The 17,188-nt window shown below is 40.1% G+C and overlaps 1 protein-coding gene across 3 annotated transcripts in view; it reads left to right on the top strand.

Moving 5' to 3' along the window:
• Nucleotides 1-17,188, top strand: part of USP18 (ubiquitin specific peptidase 18) — a 61,716-nt gene that overhangs the window by 7,785 nt on the left and 36,743 nt on the right. For all 3 annotated transcript variants that reach the window (XM_032390851.1, XM_032390850.1, XM_032390852.1), the window contains one exon: nt 5,765-5,910. In XM_032390851.1, coding sequence (XP_032246742.1) covers nt 5,765-5,910 — 146 coding nt within the window. The remainder of the gene's footprint in view (nt 1-5,764; nt 5,911-17,188) is intronic.

Below are 17,188 nucleotides of genomic sequence, written 5' to 3'. Positions count from 1 at the left end.
GGGGGTGGAGTCTTTTGGGTTTTCCACATAAAGTATCATGTCATCTGTGAAAAGAGAAAGTTTGACTTCTTTGACAATTTGAATACCTTTTATTTCTTTTTGTTGTCTGATTGCTGTTGCTAGGACTTCTAGTACTATGTTGAACAGTAGTAGTGAGAGTGCTCATCCTTGACATGTTCCTGATCTTAAGGGAAAGGCTCTCAGCTTTTCCCCATTGAGGATGATATTCGCTGTGGGTTTTTCATAGATGGATTTTATGAAGTTGAGGAATGTTCCCTCTATCCCTGTACTCTGAAGAGTTTTAATCCGGAAAGGATGCTGTATTTTGTCAAATGCTTTTTCTGCATCAATTGAGAGGACCATATGGTTCTTCTCTCTCTTATTAATGTGTTCTATCACATTGATTGATTTGTGAATGTTGAACCACCCTTGCATCCCAGGGGTAAATCCCACTTGGTCATGGTGGATGATCCTTTTAATGTATCGTTGGATCCTATTAGCTAGGATTTTGTTGAGAATTTTGGAATCCAGGTTCATCAGGGATATCAGTCTGAAATTCTCCTTTTTGATGGGGTCTTTGCCTGGTTTGGGGATTAAGATAATGCTGGCCTCATAGAATGAGTCTGGAAGCTTTCCTTCTGTTTCTATTTTTTGAAACAGCTTCAGGACAATAGGTATTATTTCTTCTTTGAATGTTTGGTAGAATTCCCCAGGGAATCCATCAGGCCCTGGACTCTTGTTTTTTGGGAGGTTTTTGATCACTGCTTCAATCTCGTTACTGGTTATTGGCCTCTTCAGGTTGTCAATTTCTTCCTGTTTCAGTCTTGGCAGTTTATACATTTCCAGGAAGGCATCCATTTCATCCAGATTGCTCAGTTTATTGGCATATAGTGGTTGATAATAATTTCTAATAATTGTTTCTATTTCCTTGGTGTTAGTCGTGATCTCTCCGCTTTCATTCATAATTTTATTAATTTGGGTCCTTTCTCTTTTCTTTTGGATAAGTCTGGCCAGTGGTTTATCGATCTTACTAATTCTTTCAAAGAACCAACTTCTAGTTTCATTGATCTGATCTACTGTGTTTCTGGTTTCTAATTCATTGATCTCTGCTCTAATCTTAATTATTTCTCTTCTAATGCATGGCTTAGGCATTGTTTGTTGCTTTTTCTCTAGTTCTTTAAGATGTAGCGTTAGTTGGTGAATTCGGCATTTTTCTATTTTTTGAGTGAGGCTTGGATGACTATGTATTTCCCCCTTAGGACTGCCTTTGCAGTATCCCATAGGTTTTAGACCGATGTGTTTTCATTCTCATTGGTTTCCATGAATTGTTTAAGTTCTTTGATTTCCTGGTTGACCCAAACATTCTTGAGCAGAGTGGTCCTTAGCTTCCAAGTGTTTGAATTTCTGCCAAATTTTTTCTTGTGATTGAGTTCCAGTTTTAAAGCATTATGGTCTGAGAATATGCAGGGAATAATCTCAATCTTTTGATATAAGTTGAGACCTGATTTGTGACCCAGTATGTGGTCTATTCTTGAGAAAGTTCCATGTGTGCTCGAGAAGAACGAGTATTCTGTTGTTTTAGGGTGGAATATTCTGTATATATGTATATATGAGGTCCATCTGGTCCAGTGTGTCATTTAAAGCTCTTGTTTCTTTGTTGATTTTCTGCTTAGATGATCTGTCTATTGCTGAGAGTGTAGTATTGAGGTCTCCTACAATTAACATATTGTTATCAATATGACTATTTTGGTTAACAGTTGGCTTATGTAGATGGCTGCTCCCATGTTGGGGGCATAGATATTTACAATTGTTAGATCTTCTTGTTGGATAGACCCTTTAAGAATGATACAGTGTCCTTTTGTATCTCTAACTACAGTTTTTAGTTTAAAATCTAATTTTTCTGATATGAGAATTGCTACCCCAGCTTTCTTTTGAGGTCCACTGGCATGGAAGATGGATCTCCATCCCTTCACTTTCAGTCTGGATGTATCTTTAGGTTCCAAATGAGTCTCTTGTAGACAGCATATGGATGGGTCCTGTCTTTTTATCCAGTCTGCAACCCTGTGCCGTTTTATGGGAGCATCTAGGCTGTTCACGTTGAGAGTGATTATTGAAAGATACGGATTTATTGTCATCATGTTGCCTGTGAAGACCTTGTTTTTATAGATTGTCCCTGTAAATTTCTGTTGATATCAGTCTTGGGGTCTTTCTCCTCTTATAGAACCCCCCCTTAATATTTCTTGCAGGGCCAGCTTAGGTGTCACATATTCTTTCAGTTTCTGCCGATCTTGGAAGCTCTGCATCTCTCCATCCATTTTAAATGACAGCCTTGCTGGATAAAGTATTCTTGGCTGCATGTTCTTCTCATTTAGTACCCTGAATATGTCTTGCCAGGCCTTTCTGGCTTGCCAGGTCTGTGTGGATAGGTCTGACATTATTCTGATATTCCTCCCTCTGTACGTAAGGAATCTCTTCCCCCTAACTGCCCTTAAGATGGTTTCCTCAGTTCTAAGATTTGCAAGTTTTACTATTACATGCTGGGGTGTTGGCCTGTTTTCCTTGGTCTTGGGAGGGGTCCTCTATGCCTCTAGGACATGAATATTTGTTTCATTCTCCAGATTAGGGAAGTTCTCAGCTACAGTTTGCTCAAATATATCTTCTAGTCCTTTCTCTCTTTCCACCCCCTCCGGGATTCCAATAATTCTGACATTGGAACGCTTCATGGTGTCACTTATTTCCCTGATTCTATTTTCATGGATTCTGAGTTGTTTTTCCCTGGTCTCCTCTTTTCCCCTTTTATCTATTAAATGGTCTTCCAGGTCACTAATTCATTCTTCTGCCTCACTTACCCTAGCTGTTAGATTATCTAGATTTGATTGGATCTCACTGATAGCATTAAGTTTTGCCAATTCAGCTTTCATTGCTGCCCTTAGAGACTCTATGTTGCCATTAATTGATTTCTCCGTTCTAGCTATTGTCTTCACAATTGCTAGCCTGAATTCCATCTCTGACATCTTGCTTATATCTGAATCCATTTGTAAATCTGTGGCATAAGTCATAATCTCTGAGTCTTTCCTATTTTGGGGGTTCCTCCTCCTACTCATTCTGTTGATGGGTTGTTGAGGGAATGTATAGAGTCCAAATTACTGACCACAACCCAAGCAAGATGCACCTGTTTTCTAGGGACTTTAGGGTTGCTGGCCTCTTGTTTTCCCAGCCTGTCTTCTGGGGCAGGGGCCTGCTGTGCTGTTACTCAGGGCAACCCTGTTTGGGCAGAGTTGCCCTGCCGCCTGTGGTGGGGGATGGGCTCAGTGAAAACCGGTGTTTTGGGGCTTTTGTTCTCTGGCGGCTTTCCCTGGAGGCTTTCCACGTCTCTTCTGAGAGTCAGAGCAGAAGAGACCGTTTCCAACCCTCTGCCTCAGAGCAGAGAGATCACAGTCTGTTCTTCAGCGAGCTCTCCAGGCCACACTATCTCCGTTTCTGTCTGTGCTGCTATAAACTGCAGTGTCCTGGGTTGTGCGCCCCTCAGCAGTGCTCCCAGTCCTCCCTTCCAGGTCGGGGCACGTCTCTGCCCTTTGTGCTTCTAAAACTGCAAGCCGCCCCTAGTTCGCACGTGCAGCCCACCGCTCCAGGTTTCCGTCAGGGGGGCTGCCCTAAAGTCCTTTCCCCGCTGCTACTGGTCTGTGAGTCTGTGCCCCGTCCCCGCGTGGGAGGCTATCACTCACCAGCGGTGTAGGATCCCCACGGCCAGGCTCCCTCCCACTGCCATTTATCCTGCAGAATCACAGCTCCCTGCTTCATACCTCAAAACCAACCACCTGCGATATTCTGTTTGTAGAGATCCAGATCTATTTTCTTGCATCTCAGGCTGATTTTGTGGGTGCTCAGAGTGGTCTGGTAGATATCCAGCTCAATTCTGGGGACCAGTTGGAATAGGGTCCCCTACTCTGCCATCTTTTCCTCCTCCTCCCTGAAAGTAATGGCCTAATGAAGAGAGGTCATATAGTATCCAGGGCCTGCCCCTTAAGGGAGTGTCTCCTGTGTGTACTGCATGTGCTCAGCTGTTGTGTTTTGGCTGCTCTATCCTTCAGGCCAGTCATTTGAAGAGGCTCTCCTTGCCTGCCGTGGGCAGCGTTTTGTCTCTGGCCTGAATTTTAACTAGGTGGTGAGTTTTAACTAGGTGTGCCCTGGTCTGCTTGTGAAATGAGACCTGTCACCACTTCCCCCTCAACTGAGGTCCTGCAGGACTCTCTGGCTGGGAGGTGTGCTATGGGCAGGGGTTTGTGCTGGTTTTCTGGGGGAGGGGCTCACCACACTGGTACTTAGGCAAGCATGACTGAGAAGGGTTGTTTTACTGGAGCTCAGGGATATGGGGCTTGGTGTAGGTAAGTTAGGCAGCCTGTTTTGGCACTGTGCTGCTTCCCACAGTTGGCTCTGTGTTCATGCTGAGGGGCAGGGGAGGGAAATGGTGCCACCTGGCTCTTTTATTCCTGAGTGGGTCCCTCTCAGGGATGTGCTCTGAGAGGAGCAAATAATCTCCCCACTGTATGCTCCAGGCACATTTCAGTTCCCTGTTTCCATTGTATCTGCCCCCTAGGTTGTTTCCTGCCTTCTCTCCAGGAACAGCACAGTGACCTCTAGGCTCTATTCCAGTCAAGCCCTCTGATCTTGGCCCTAGCCCTCTGATCTCTGGCTATGGTTCCTGCTTTAAGCCCTGCTGACTGCAAGAACTCATGAAATTCTACCCCTCTCCTTTTCTAAGCCAGTGGCTTTGGGGAAATGTTCTTCTTGTGTGTTCTCTTGTGTGCTCCTCTCTCTCTCTTTCCCCCTTCTCCATGACCATGGCTCCCTCCCCTCTGCAGCACCTGCAGTCTGTTTCTCCCCTAAACCACATCTCTGCACTTCCTACGTTCTTTGATGTGGCCTCTTCTCTCCGTTTATTTTTTTTTTTTTAAAGATTTTACTTATTTATTAGAGAGAGAGAGAGAGAGAACAGAGAACAAGAGAGAAAACAAGAGAACATTTAGTTATCGGGAGAGGGAGAAGCAGGCTTCCTGTTGAGCAGGGAGCCCGATGATGCAGGACTCAATCCCAGGACCCCGGGATCATGACCTGAGCCGAAGGCAGTCGCTTAACCAACTGGGCCATCCAGGCACCCTCTTCTTTCCCTTTAGTTGTGGAGTTTGTTCTGTCTTTAGGTCAACTTTTGCGTTGATCTGATGGTTATCTAGTTGTGTTCCTGGGACTAGTTGTGTTCCTCCTTCTATTGGCTCAGGCCATGAGAGATGCCTATAATTAAATAAATCATTTTCAAAATAAACTGACATTCTTTCATGTCCTTTATTGCCAGGACCTAGATCAGTATTTGCCTTTTCACTTTGGAGTACTTCAGCCTGGACACTTTGCTGTGGACCCAGGACCCTCTTCATCTGCCCTTCATTTAAGTGTGATTGTTGGGCAGAGTGGGGAGAGGGGTGAGGCAAGAATTGTCTGATTCCCCCCGTCCCCAAGAGGATATCTCTATAGCCAATTTGCTAATATGGTACTTCTCAGCCTTGTTTATACATTTAAAACATCTGGGAAACTTAAAAATTCTGATAACTGGGCCTATCAGAAATTCTGATTTAAAAAAAATCTGATTTAGTTAGTCTGCAAAGTGGCCTGGACATGGAGAGTTTGGGAAGGTCCCCCAAGTGATTCCAGTATGCATCTAGCATTGAGAACTGTGGGGATAAGGAGGTTCACGGATGTTCTTATTTGGCAGGATAACAGTACCAAGGGGAACGGAAGAGCAGAGGAGAAGTGTCCCCTTCCAGTTGCTCTTGCTACTGGAGAGGATGCAGGACAGCCGGCAGAAAGCAGTGCAACCTATGGAGCTTGCCTACTGTCTCCAGAAGTACAATGTTCCAAGTAAGATAGCCTTCTCAGCTCTGAAAGAGAGGGAGAGGGAGGAGGTTGGGGAAGGGGAAAGTGGGGGGAGTGCCTCAAAGAATGAGTCAGGAGCTGTTCCCTCCTCTTTTTTGTTTTGGAAGAGTTTTTGAAGGGATAGGTATTAATTCTTTAAATGTTTGGTAGAATTAAGCCAATCTGGACCTGGGCTTTTCTTTGTGGGAAGTTTCAAAATGACTGATTCAATCATTTTCCTTTTTACAGTTAGGGTCCTTTCTTCAGGTTGAAAAACTGAACTCCCTTTAACAATTTCTTGTAAGAAAGTGTAGTGGTGATGAACTTCCTTAGCATTTGTCTGGGAAAGTCTTTATCTCTCTTTCACTTCTAAAGTAAAGTTTTCTAGATTGGCAGTTTTTTTTCTTTTATCACTTTGAATATGTCATTCCACTGTCTCCTGGCATGTAAGGTTTGTGCTGAGAAATCCCCTGATAGCCTTATGGGGGGGTTCCCTTATAAGTGATAAGCTCCCTTTCTCTCAATGATTTTAAGATCTCTCCTTGTCATTGATTTTTTTATTAAGTTCAATTAGCCAACATATAGTAAGTACATCATTAATTTTTGATATAGTGTTTAATGATTCATTAGTTGCTTGTCATTGATTTTTAAAAGTTTTACTATTGATGTGTCTTGGAGAATATCTATTTGAGTTGAATGTGTTTGGGGTCCTAAGTGCTTCATGAACTTTGATGTCTAAATCTCTCCCCAGATTTGGGAAGTCTCAGCCACTATTTCTTTCTTTCTTTTTTTAAATTTTATTTACATTCAATTAATTAACATATAGTATATTATTAGTTTCAAAAGTAGAGTTCAGTGATTCATCGGTTGTATATGACATCCAGTGCTCATTATATTTGGCAACCCTCCCCCCCCCCGCCCCAGCAACCCTCAGTTTGTTTCCTATAGTTAAGACTCTCTTATGAGGGCGCCTGGGTGGCTCAGATGGTTAAGCGTCTGCCTTCGGCTCAGGTCATGATCTCAGGGTCCTGGGATCGAGTCCCACATCGGGCTCCCTGCTCCTTGGGAGCCTGCTTCTCCCTCTGCTTCTCTCTCTCTGTCTCTAATGAATAAATAAATAAAATCTTAAAAAAAAAAAAAAAAAAAAAAGACTCTCTTATGGTTATCTCCCTTTCTGATTTCATCTTGTTTTATTTTCCTCTCCCTTCCTCTATGCTCCTCCATTTTATTTCTTAAATTCCACATATGAGTGAAATCATATGATAATTGTCTTTCTCTGATTGACTTATTTATAGCTGAGCATAATACTCTCTAGTTCTATCCATGTCCTTGCAGTTGGCAAGATTTCATTTTTTTGATGGCTGAATAATATTCCATTGTGTATATATATCCATTCATCTGTTGATGGACATGGCTCTTTTCATAGTTTGGTTATTGTGGACATTGCTGTTATAAACATTGGGGTGCAGGTGCCCCTTTGTATCACTATGTTTGTATCCTTGGATAGTAGTGCAATTGCTGGGTTGAAGGGTAGCTCTAGTTACAACTTTTTTAAAGATTTTATTTATTTATTTATTTGACAGAGAGACAGTGAGAGAGGGAACACAAGCAGGGGGAGAGGGAGAGGGAGAAGCAGGCTTCCCGCTGAGCAGGGAGCCCAATGTGGGGCTCGATCCCAGGACCATGATCCCAGGATCATTACCTGAGCCGAACGCAGACGCTTAACCAACTGAGCCACCCAGGCGTCCCCATTTATAACTTTTTGAGGAGCCTCCATACTGTTATCCAGAGTGGCTGTACCAGCTTGCATTCCCACCAGTAGTGTAAGAGGGTTCCCCATTCTCTGTATCCTCACCAACATTTGTTGTTTCCTGACTTGTTAATTTTAGCCATTCTGACTGGTATGAGTTGGTATCTCATTGTGGTTTGATTTGTATTTCCTTGATGCCGAATATGTTGAGCATTTTTTCATGTGTTTGTTGGCCATTTGTATGTCTTCTTTGGAGAAATGTCTGTTCATATCTTCTGCCCATTTCTTGACTGGATTTCTTGTTCCTTGGGTGTTGAGCTTGATAAGTTCTTTATAGATTTTTGGATACTAACTCTTTATCTGATAAAACATTTGCAAATATCTTCTCCCATTCTGTATGTTGTCTTTTAGTTTAGTTAACTGTTTCGTTTGCTGTTCAAAAGCTCTTTATCTTGATGAAGTTTCAATGGCTCATTTTTGCTTTTGTTTCCCTTGCCTTTGGAGATGTGTCTAGCAAGAAGGTGCTGGGGCTGATGTCGAAGAGGTTACTGCCTTGTGTTCTCTTCTAGGATTTTGATAGATTCCTGTCTCACATTGAAGTCTTTCATCCATTTTGAGTTTATTTTTGTGTATGGTATAAGAAAATGGTCCAGATTCATTCTTCTGCATGTGGCTGTTCAGTTTTTCCAGCACCATTTATTGAAGAGACTGTTTTCTTTCCATTGGATATTCTTTCCTGCTTTGTTGAAGCTTAGTTGACCATAGACATTCTGTTCCACTGATCTATGTGTCTGTTTTTGTGCCAGTACCACACTGTCTTGATGATTACAGCTTTGTAATATAGTTTGAAATCTGGCATTGTGATGCCACCAGCTTTGGTTTTCTTTTTCAACATTCCTCTGGCTATTCGGGGTCTTTCCTGGTTCCATACAAATTTTAGGATTATTTCTTTCAACACTGTGAAAAATGTTGATGGTATTTTGATAGGGATTGCATTTGATGTATAGATTGCTCTGGGAATCATAGACATTTTAATGATATTTGTTCTTCCAATCCATGAGCATGGAATGTTTTTCCACGTCTTTGTGTCTTCCTCAATTTCTTTTATGAGTGTTCTATAGTTTTCAGAGTACAGATCCTTTATGTCTTTGGTTAGGTTTATTCCTAGGTATCTTGTGGTTTTTGGTGCAATTGGAAATGGGATTGATTCCTTAATATCTCTTCTTCTGCTTCATTGTTAGTGGGTAGAAATGCAACTGATTTCTGTGCATTGATTTTATATCCTGCCACTTTACTGAATTCTTGTATGAGTTCTAGCAATTTTGGGGTGGAGTTTTTGGATTTTTCACATAGAGTATCATGTCATCTGCAAAGAGTGAGAGTTTTACTTCTTCTTTGCCAGTTTAGATGCCTTTTATTTCTTTTTGTTGTCTGATTGCTGAAGCTAGGACTTCTAGTACTATGTTGAACAGTAGTGGTTACAGTGGGCATCCCTGTCACGTTCCTGATCTTAAGGGAAAAGCTCTCAGTTTTCCCCCATTGAGAATGATATTTGCTGTGTGCTTTTTGTAGCTGGCTTTTATGATCTTGAGGTAATTTCCCTTTATCCCTACATTGTAGAGAGTTTTAATCAAGAAAGAATGCTGTAGTTTGTCAAATGCTTTTTCTGCATCTATTGAGAGAATCACATGGTTCTTGTTCTTTCCTTTATTAATGTGGTGTATCACGTTGATTGATTTATGGATGTTGAACCACTCTTGCAGCCCAGGAATAAATCCCACTTGGTCCTTGTGAATCATCCTTGTTGGATCCTATTGGCTAGTATTTTAGTGAGAATTTTTGCATCCATGTTCGTCAGGGATATTGGTCTGTAATTCTCCTTTTTGGTGGGGTCTTTGGTTTGGGGATCAAGGTAATGCTGGCCTCTTATAATGAATTTGGAAGTTTTCCTTCCATTTCTGTTTTTTGAACCAGCTTCAGAAGAATAGGTATTAATTCTTCTTTAAATGTTTGGTAGAATTCCACTGGGAGGCCATTCGGCTCTGGACTCTTGTTTGTTGGTAGGGTTTTTTTTTTTTTAATTTTTTATTGTTCTGTTAATCACCATACATTACATCATTAGTTTTTGATGTAGTGTTCCATGATTCATTGTTTCTGTATAACACCCAGTGCTCCATGCAGAACGTGCCCTCTTTAATACCCATCACCAGGCTAACCCATCCCACCACCCCCCTCCCCTCTAGAACCCCCAGTTTGTTTCTCAGAGTCCATAGTCTCTCATGGTTTGTCTCCCCCTCCGATTTCCCCCCCTTCATTCTTCCCCTCCTGCTATCTTCTTCTTCTTTTTTTTTTTAATGCGTATTGTGTTATTTGTTTCAGAGGTACAGATCTGTGATTCAACAGTCTTGCACGATTCACAGCACTCACCATAGCACTACCCTCCCCAATGTCTATCACCCAGCCACCCCATCCCTCCCACCCCCCACCACTCCAGCAACCCTCACTTTGTTTCCTACGATTAAGAATTCCTCATATCAGTGAGGTCATATGATACATGTCTTTCTCAGACTGACTTATTTTGCTCAGCATAACACGCTCCAGTTCCATCCACATCGTTGCAAATGGCAAGATCTCATTCCTTTTGATGGCTGCATAATATTCCATTGTATATATATACCACATCTTCTTTATCCATTCATCTGTCGATGGACATCTTGGCTCTTTCCACAGTTTGGCTATTGTGGACATTGCTGCTATAAACATCAAGGTGCACGTACCCCTTCGAATCCCTACGTTTGTATCTTTGGGGTAAATACCCAGTAGTGCAATTGCTGGATCATATGGTAGCTCTATTTTCAACTTTTTGAGGAACCTCCATACTGTTTTCCAGAGTGGCTGCACCAGCTTGCATTCCCACCAACAGTGTAGGAGGATTCCCCTTTCTCTGCATCCCAGCCAACATCTGTCATTTCCTGACTTGTTAATTTTAGCCATTCTGACTGGTGTGAGGTGATATCTCATTGAGGTTTTGATTTGGATTTCCCTGATGCCGAGTGACGTTGAGCAGTTTTTCATGTGTCTGTTGGCCATTTGGATGTCTTCTTTGGAAAAATGTCTGTTCATGTCTTCTGCCCATTTCTTGATTGGACCATTTGTTCTTTGGGTGTTGAGTTTGATAAGTGCTTGATAGATTTTGGATACTAGCCCTTTATCTGATATGTCATTTGCAAATATCTTCTCCCATTCTGTCAGTTGTCTTTTGGTTTTGTTGACTGTTTCTTTTGCTGTGCAAAAGCCTTTTATCTTGATGAAGTCCCAATAGTTCATTTTTGCCCTTGCTTCCCTTGCCTTTGGTGATGTTTCTAGGAAGAAGTTGCTGCGGCTGAGGTCGAAGGGGTTGCTGCCTGTGTTCTCCTTTAGGATTTTGATGGACTCCTGTCTCACATTGAGGTCTTTCAACCATTTGGAGTCTATTTTTGTATGTGGTGTAAGGAAATGGTCCAGTTTCATTCTTCTGCATGTGGCTGTCCAATTTTCCTAACACCATTTGTTGAAGAGACTGTCTTTTTTCCATTGGACATTCTTTCCTGCTTTGTCAAAGATGAGTTGACCATAGAGTTGAGGGTCCATTTCTGGGCTCTCTATTCCGTTCCATTGATCTATGTGTCTGTTTTTGTGCCAGTACCATACTGTCTTGATGATGACAGCTTTGTAATAGAGCTGGAAGTCCGGAATTGTGATGCCACCAAGCTTTGCTTTGCTTTTTCAACATTCCTCTGGCTATTCGGGGTCTTTTCTGGTTCCATACAAATTTTAGGATTATTTGTTCCATTTCTTTGAAAAAAGTGGATGGTATTTTGATGGGGGATTGCATTGAATGTGTAGATTGCCTAGTTAGCATTGACATCTTCACAATATTTGTTCTTCCAATCCATGAGCATGGAACATTTTTCCATTTCTTTGTGTCTTCCTCAATTTCTTTCATGAGTATTTTATAGTTTTCTGAGTACAGATCCTTTGCCTCTTTGGTTAGATTTATTCCTAGGTATCTTATGGTTTTGGGTGCAATTGTAAATGGGATCGACTCCTTAATTTCTCTTTCTTCTGTCTTGTTGTTGGTGTATAGGAATGCCACTGATTTCTGTGCATTGATTTTATATCCTGCCACTTTACTGTATTCCTGTATGAGTTCTAGCAGTTTTGGGGTGGAGTCTTTTGGGTTTTCCACATAAAGTATCCTATCATCTGCAAACAGTGAGAGTTTGACTTCTTTGCCAATTTGGATGCCTTTTATTTCTTTTTGGTGTCTGATTGCTGTGGCTAGGACTTCTAATACTATGCTGAATAGCAATGGTGATAGTGGACATCCCTGCTGTGTTCCTGACCTTAGGGGGAAAGCTCTCAGTTTTTCCCCATTGAGAATGATATCCGCTATGGGTTTTTCATAGATGGCTTTTATGATATTGAAGTATATACCCTCCATCCCTATACTCTGAAGAATTTTGATCAAGAAAGATGCTGTACTTTGTCAAATGCTTTTTCTGCATCTATTGAGAGGATCATATGATTCTTGTTCTTTCTTTTGTGAATGTATTGTATCACGTTGATTGATTTGCAGATGTTGAACCAACCTTGCAGCCCAGGGATAAATCCCACGTGGTCATGGTGAATAATCATTTTAATGTACTGTTGGATCCTATTGGCTAGTATTTTGGTGAGAATTTTTGCATCCATGTTCATCAAGGATATTGGTCTGTAATTCTCCTTTTAGGTGGGGTCTTTGGTTTGGGGATCAAGGTAATGCTGGCCTCTTATAATGAGTTTGGAAGTTTTCCTTCCATTTCTATTTTTTGAACCAGCTTCAGAAGAATAGGTATTAATTCTTCTTTAAATGTTTGGTAGAATTTCACTGGGAGGCCATTCGGCTCTGGACTCTTGTTTGTTGGGAGGTTTTTGATTACTGCTTCAATTCCCTTGCTGGTAATGGGTCTGTTTAGATTTTCTATTTCTTCCTGTTTCAGTTTTGGTAGTTTATATGTTTCTAGGAATGTGTCCATTTCTTCTAGATTGACTAATTTGTTGGCATATCATTGCTGATAATATGTTCTTAAAATTGTTTGTATTTCTTTGGTGTTGGTTATGATCTCTCCTGTTTCATTCATGATTTTATTTATTTGGGGCCTTTCTCTTTTCTTTTTGATAAGTCTGGCTAGGGGTTTATCGACCCTATTAATTTTTCAAAGAAGCAGCTCCTTGTTTCTTTGATCTATTCTACTGTTCTTTTCGTTTCTGTTTCATTGATTTCTGCTCTCATCTTTATTAATTCTCTTCTCCTGCTGGGTTTAGGCTTTATTTGATGTTCTTTCTCCAGCTCATTTAGGTGTTAGATTAGCAGGTATTTGAGACTTTTCTTGTTTCTTGAGAAAGACTTGTATTGCTAGGTACTTCCCTCTAGGGCCGCCTTTGCTGCATCTCAAAGGTTTTGAACAGTTGTGTTTTCATTTTCATTTGTTTCCATGTATTTTTAAAATTTTTCCTTAATTTCCTGGTTGACCTGTTCAGTATTTAATAGGATGCTCTATAACCTCCATGCATTTGTTTTCCATCCAAATTTTCTCCTGTGTTTGAGTTCAAGTTTTAAACCATTGTGGTCTGGTAACATGCAGGGAGTAATCCCAGTCATTTGGTACTCATTGAGACCTGATTTATGATCCAGTATGTGATCTCTTCTGGAGAATGTTCCATGTGCATTAAAGAAGAATGAGTATTCTGTTGCCTTAGGATGGAATGTTCTGAATATATCTTCGAAGTCCATCTGGTCCAGTGTGTCATTTAAAGCCCTTGTTTCCTTGTTGATCTTCTGCTTAGATGATCTGTCCATTGTTGTGAGTGGGGTGTTGAATTCCCCAACTATTATTGTATTTTTATCAATGGGTTTCTTTAATTTTGTTATTAATTGGTTTATATAATTGGCTGCTCCCATATTAGGGGCATAAATATTTACAATTTTTAGATCTTCTTGTTGGATAGACCCTTTAATTATGATTATGGGTCTTTTTACTGTTTTTGGTCTAAAATCTATCTTGTCTGATTTAAGGATTGCCAGTCCAGCTTTCTTTTGAGGTCCATTAGCATGATAAATGGTTCTCCACCCCCTCACTTTCAATCTGGGGGTGTCTTTGAGTCTAAAATGAGTCTCTTGTAGACAGCATATTGATGGGTTTTGCTTTTTAATCCAATCTGATACCCTGTGTCTTTTGATTGGAGCATTTAGTCCATTTACATTCAGAGTAATTATTGAAAGATATGAATTTAGTGCCATTGTATTGCCTGTAAAGTCCCTGTTTCTGTAGATTGTCTCTGTTTCTTTCTGGTCTAGGTGACTCTTGGGGTCTCTCTTCGCTTACAGTATCCCCCTTACTATTTCTTGCAGGGTTGGCTTGGTGGTCACATATTCTTTCAGTTTTTGTCTGTCCTGGAAGCTCTTTATCTCTCCATCCATTCTGAATGATAGCCTTGGTGGATAAAGTATTCTTGGCTGCATGTTCTTCTCATTTAGTAAGCTGAATATATCTCTCCAGCCCTTTCTGGCCTGCCAGGTTTCTGTGGATAGGTCTGATGTTATTCTAATTTTCCTCCCTCCATATGTAAGGAACCTCCTTTCCCTAGCTGCTCTCAGGATAACTTCTTTTTCTCTAAGATTTGCAAGCTTCACTATTATATATCGTGGTGTTGATCTATTTTTGTTGATTTGGGAAGGGGTCCTCTCTGCCTCTTGGATGTGCATGCTTGTTTCCTTCCCCAGATTAGAGAAGTTCTTAGCTGTGATTTGCTCCAGTATACCCTCTGGCCCTCTCTCTCTCCCCATCCCCTCAGGAACCCCAATAATTCTGACATTGGTTCATTTCAGGGCATCATTAAATTCTTGAAGCCTTTTTTCATGGGCTATAAGTTGTCTTTCTCTTTTCCTCAGCTTCCTTCCTTTCCATCAGCCAGTCCTCTATATCACTTATTCTCTCTTCTGCCTCATTGACTCTAGATGTTAGAGCATCCAATTTAGACTGCATCTCACTCATAGCATTTTTCAGTGGGCCTGATTAGATCTCATTTTGCTCTAAAGGTTCTGTATTGTCATGTATGCTTTTTTTCAAGCCTGGCTATTAACTTTTTGCCATTGGATATTCTTTCCTGTTTTGTCAAAGACTAGTTGACCATAGAGATGAAGGTCCATTTCTGGATTCTCTGTTCTGTTCCATTGATCGATATGTTTGTTTTGTGCCAATACCATGCTGTCTTGGTTATCACAGCTATGTAATATAGCTTGAAGTCAGGCGTCATGATGCCCCCAGCTTTGTTTTTTTTCCCCAACATTCCTCTGGCTATTTGGGGTCTTTTCTGGTTCCATGCAAATTTGAGGATTGATTGTTCCAGCTCTCTGAAAAAGGTCAGTGGTATTTTGATAGGGATTGCATTGAATGTGTAGATTTCTCTGGGCAGCATAGACATGTTCACAATGTTTATTCTTACAATCCATGAGCATGGAATGTTTTTCCATGTCTTTGTGTCTTCCTCAATTTCTTTCATACGTGTTCTGTAGTTTTTGGAGTACAGATCCTTTGCCTCTTTGGTTAGGTTTATTCCCAGGTATCTTATGGGTTTGAATGCAATTGTAAATGGTATAGACTCCTAATTTCTCTTTCTTTTGTCTCATTGTTTGTGTATAGAAATGCAGCTGATTTCTGTGCATTGGTTTTATATCTTGCCACATTGCTGAATTCCTGTTATGAGTTCTAGCAATCTGGGGGTGGAGTCTTTTGGGTTTTCCACATAAAGTATCATGTCATCTGTGAAGAGTGAAAGTTGACTTCCTCTTTGCCAATTTGGATGCCTTTTATTTCTTTTTGTTGTCTGAACAATGAGCCTAGGACTTCTAGTACTGTGTTGGTACTAGAAGTTGGTTTTAAATTTTGGCCATTCTGATAGGTTTGTAGAGGTATCTCATTATTTTAATTTGTAATTTCTTTTTTAAATTATTTAATTTAAATTCAATTAGCCAAGGTATAATACATCATTAGTTTTTGATATAATGGTCAGTGATTCATTAGTTGAATATAATACCCAGTGCTCATTATATCACCTGCCCTCTTTAATTCTCTTTGACATATGCTGAGCACTCTTCATATGCTTATTTGCCATTTGTGTATCTTCTTTGGTGAGATGTCTATTCAGGTTTCTTATCCATTTTTTAATCAGATTTTTTTTTGTCTTATTGTTGAGTTTGAAGAATTTTTTCGTATATTTTGGATAACAGTCCTTTATAAGATATACCTTTTGCAAATATTTTCTCTCAGTCTGTGGCTTGTCTTCTCATGCTCTTGATAGTATCTTTCACAGAGCAGAAATTTTTATTTTTAATGAGGTCCAATATCTCACTGCTTCCTTTTATTGCTTGTACATTGGAGTTGCATCTAAAAAGTAATCACCAAGCACAAGGTCTTCTAGATTTTCTCCTTTATTATATTTAGGACTTTTATAGTTTTGCATTTTACATTTAAGTGTGTTATACATTTTGAATTTGTTTTCTTAAGGGATTTAAGGTCTGTGTATAGATTCATTTGTTTGCATGTGGATATTCAGGATTGCAGCACCATTTGGCGAAAAGACTGTCTTTGTTCTGTTGTATTGCCTTTGCTATTTTGTCAAAGAGCAGTTGATGTTGTTTATGTTGGTGTATTCCTGGGATCTGTTTCATTCCATTGATCTATTTTTATGTTCTTTTATAATACCACATTGTTTTGATTACTGACACTTTATAGTAAGTTCAGAATTAGTTCTTTGACTTTGGTTTTTCCCCTCAATATTGTGTTGGCTATTCTAGGTCTTTGCTTCTCCAAATAGACTTTAGAATCACTTTGTCAATATTCTCAGGATAACTTGCTGGGATCTTGATTGAAATTGCATTGAGTCTATAGATCAAGTTGGGAAGAACTGGCGTCTTGACAGTGTTGAGTCCTCCTATCCATGAACATGGAATATCTCTCCATTTTTGTAGTTCTTCTGATTTCTGTCATCAGAGTTCATAGTTTTTCTCATATAGATCTTGTACATATCTGGTTAGATTCATACCTAAATATTTTATTTTCATGGTTTCTAATTTAAATAATATTATGCTTTTAATTTAAAATTCCCCTTAATAAAAAACTAATTATGTAATATATGTTGGATCATTCAATATAGTAATAAAAAAAGAAAAAAATTCCCCTTGTTCACTGCTGGTATATAGGAAAGTATATAGGACTTCTCTAAGGTCCATAACTTTATTTACCTTGTATCCAAGTTAGTTCCAGTTGTATCCAACTCCTAGTTCCAGGAGTTTTTTGTTGACTCTTTTGAATTTTCTACAGAGATGATCATGTCACCTGCAAATAAGGACATTCTTTTTTTTTTTTTTTCCAATCAGTATACCTTTATTTCCTCTCCTTGTCTTACTGCATTCGCTAGGACTTCCAATACCACATTGAAAAGGAGTGGTGA

Source organism: Phoca vitulina, unplaced genomic scaffold, assembly GCF_004348235.1.
Source record: "Phoca vitulina isolate PV1807 unplaced genomic scaffold, GSC_HSeal_1.0 scaffold59, whole genome shotgun sequence".
Taxonomy (NCBI): domain Eukaryota; kingdom Metazoa; phylum Chordata; class Mammalia; order Carnivora; family Phocidae; genus Phoca; species Phoca vitulina.
The sequence above is the reverse complement of the archived record's forward strand: the minus strand, read 5'-3'. Positions and strand labels throughout refer to the sequence as shown.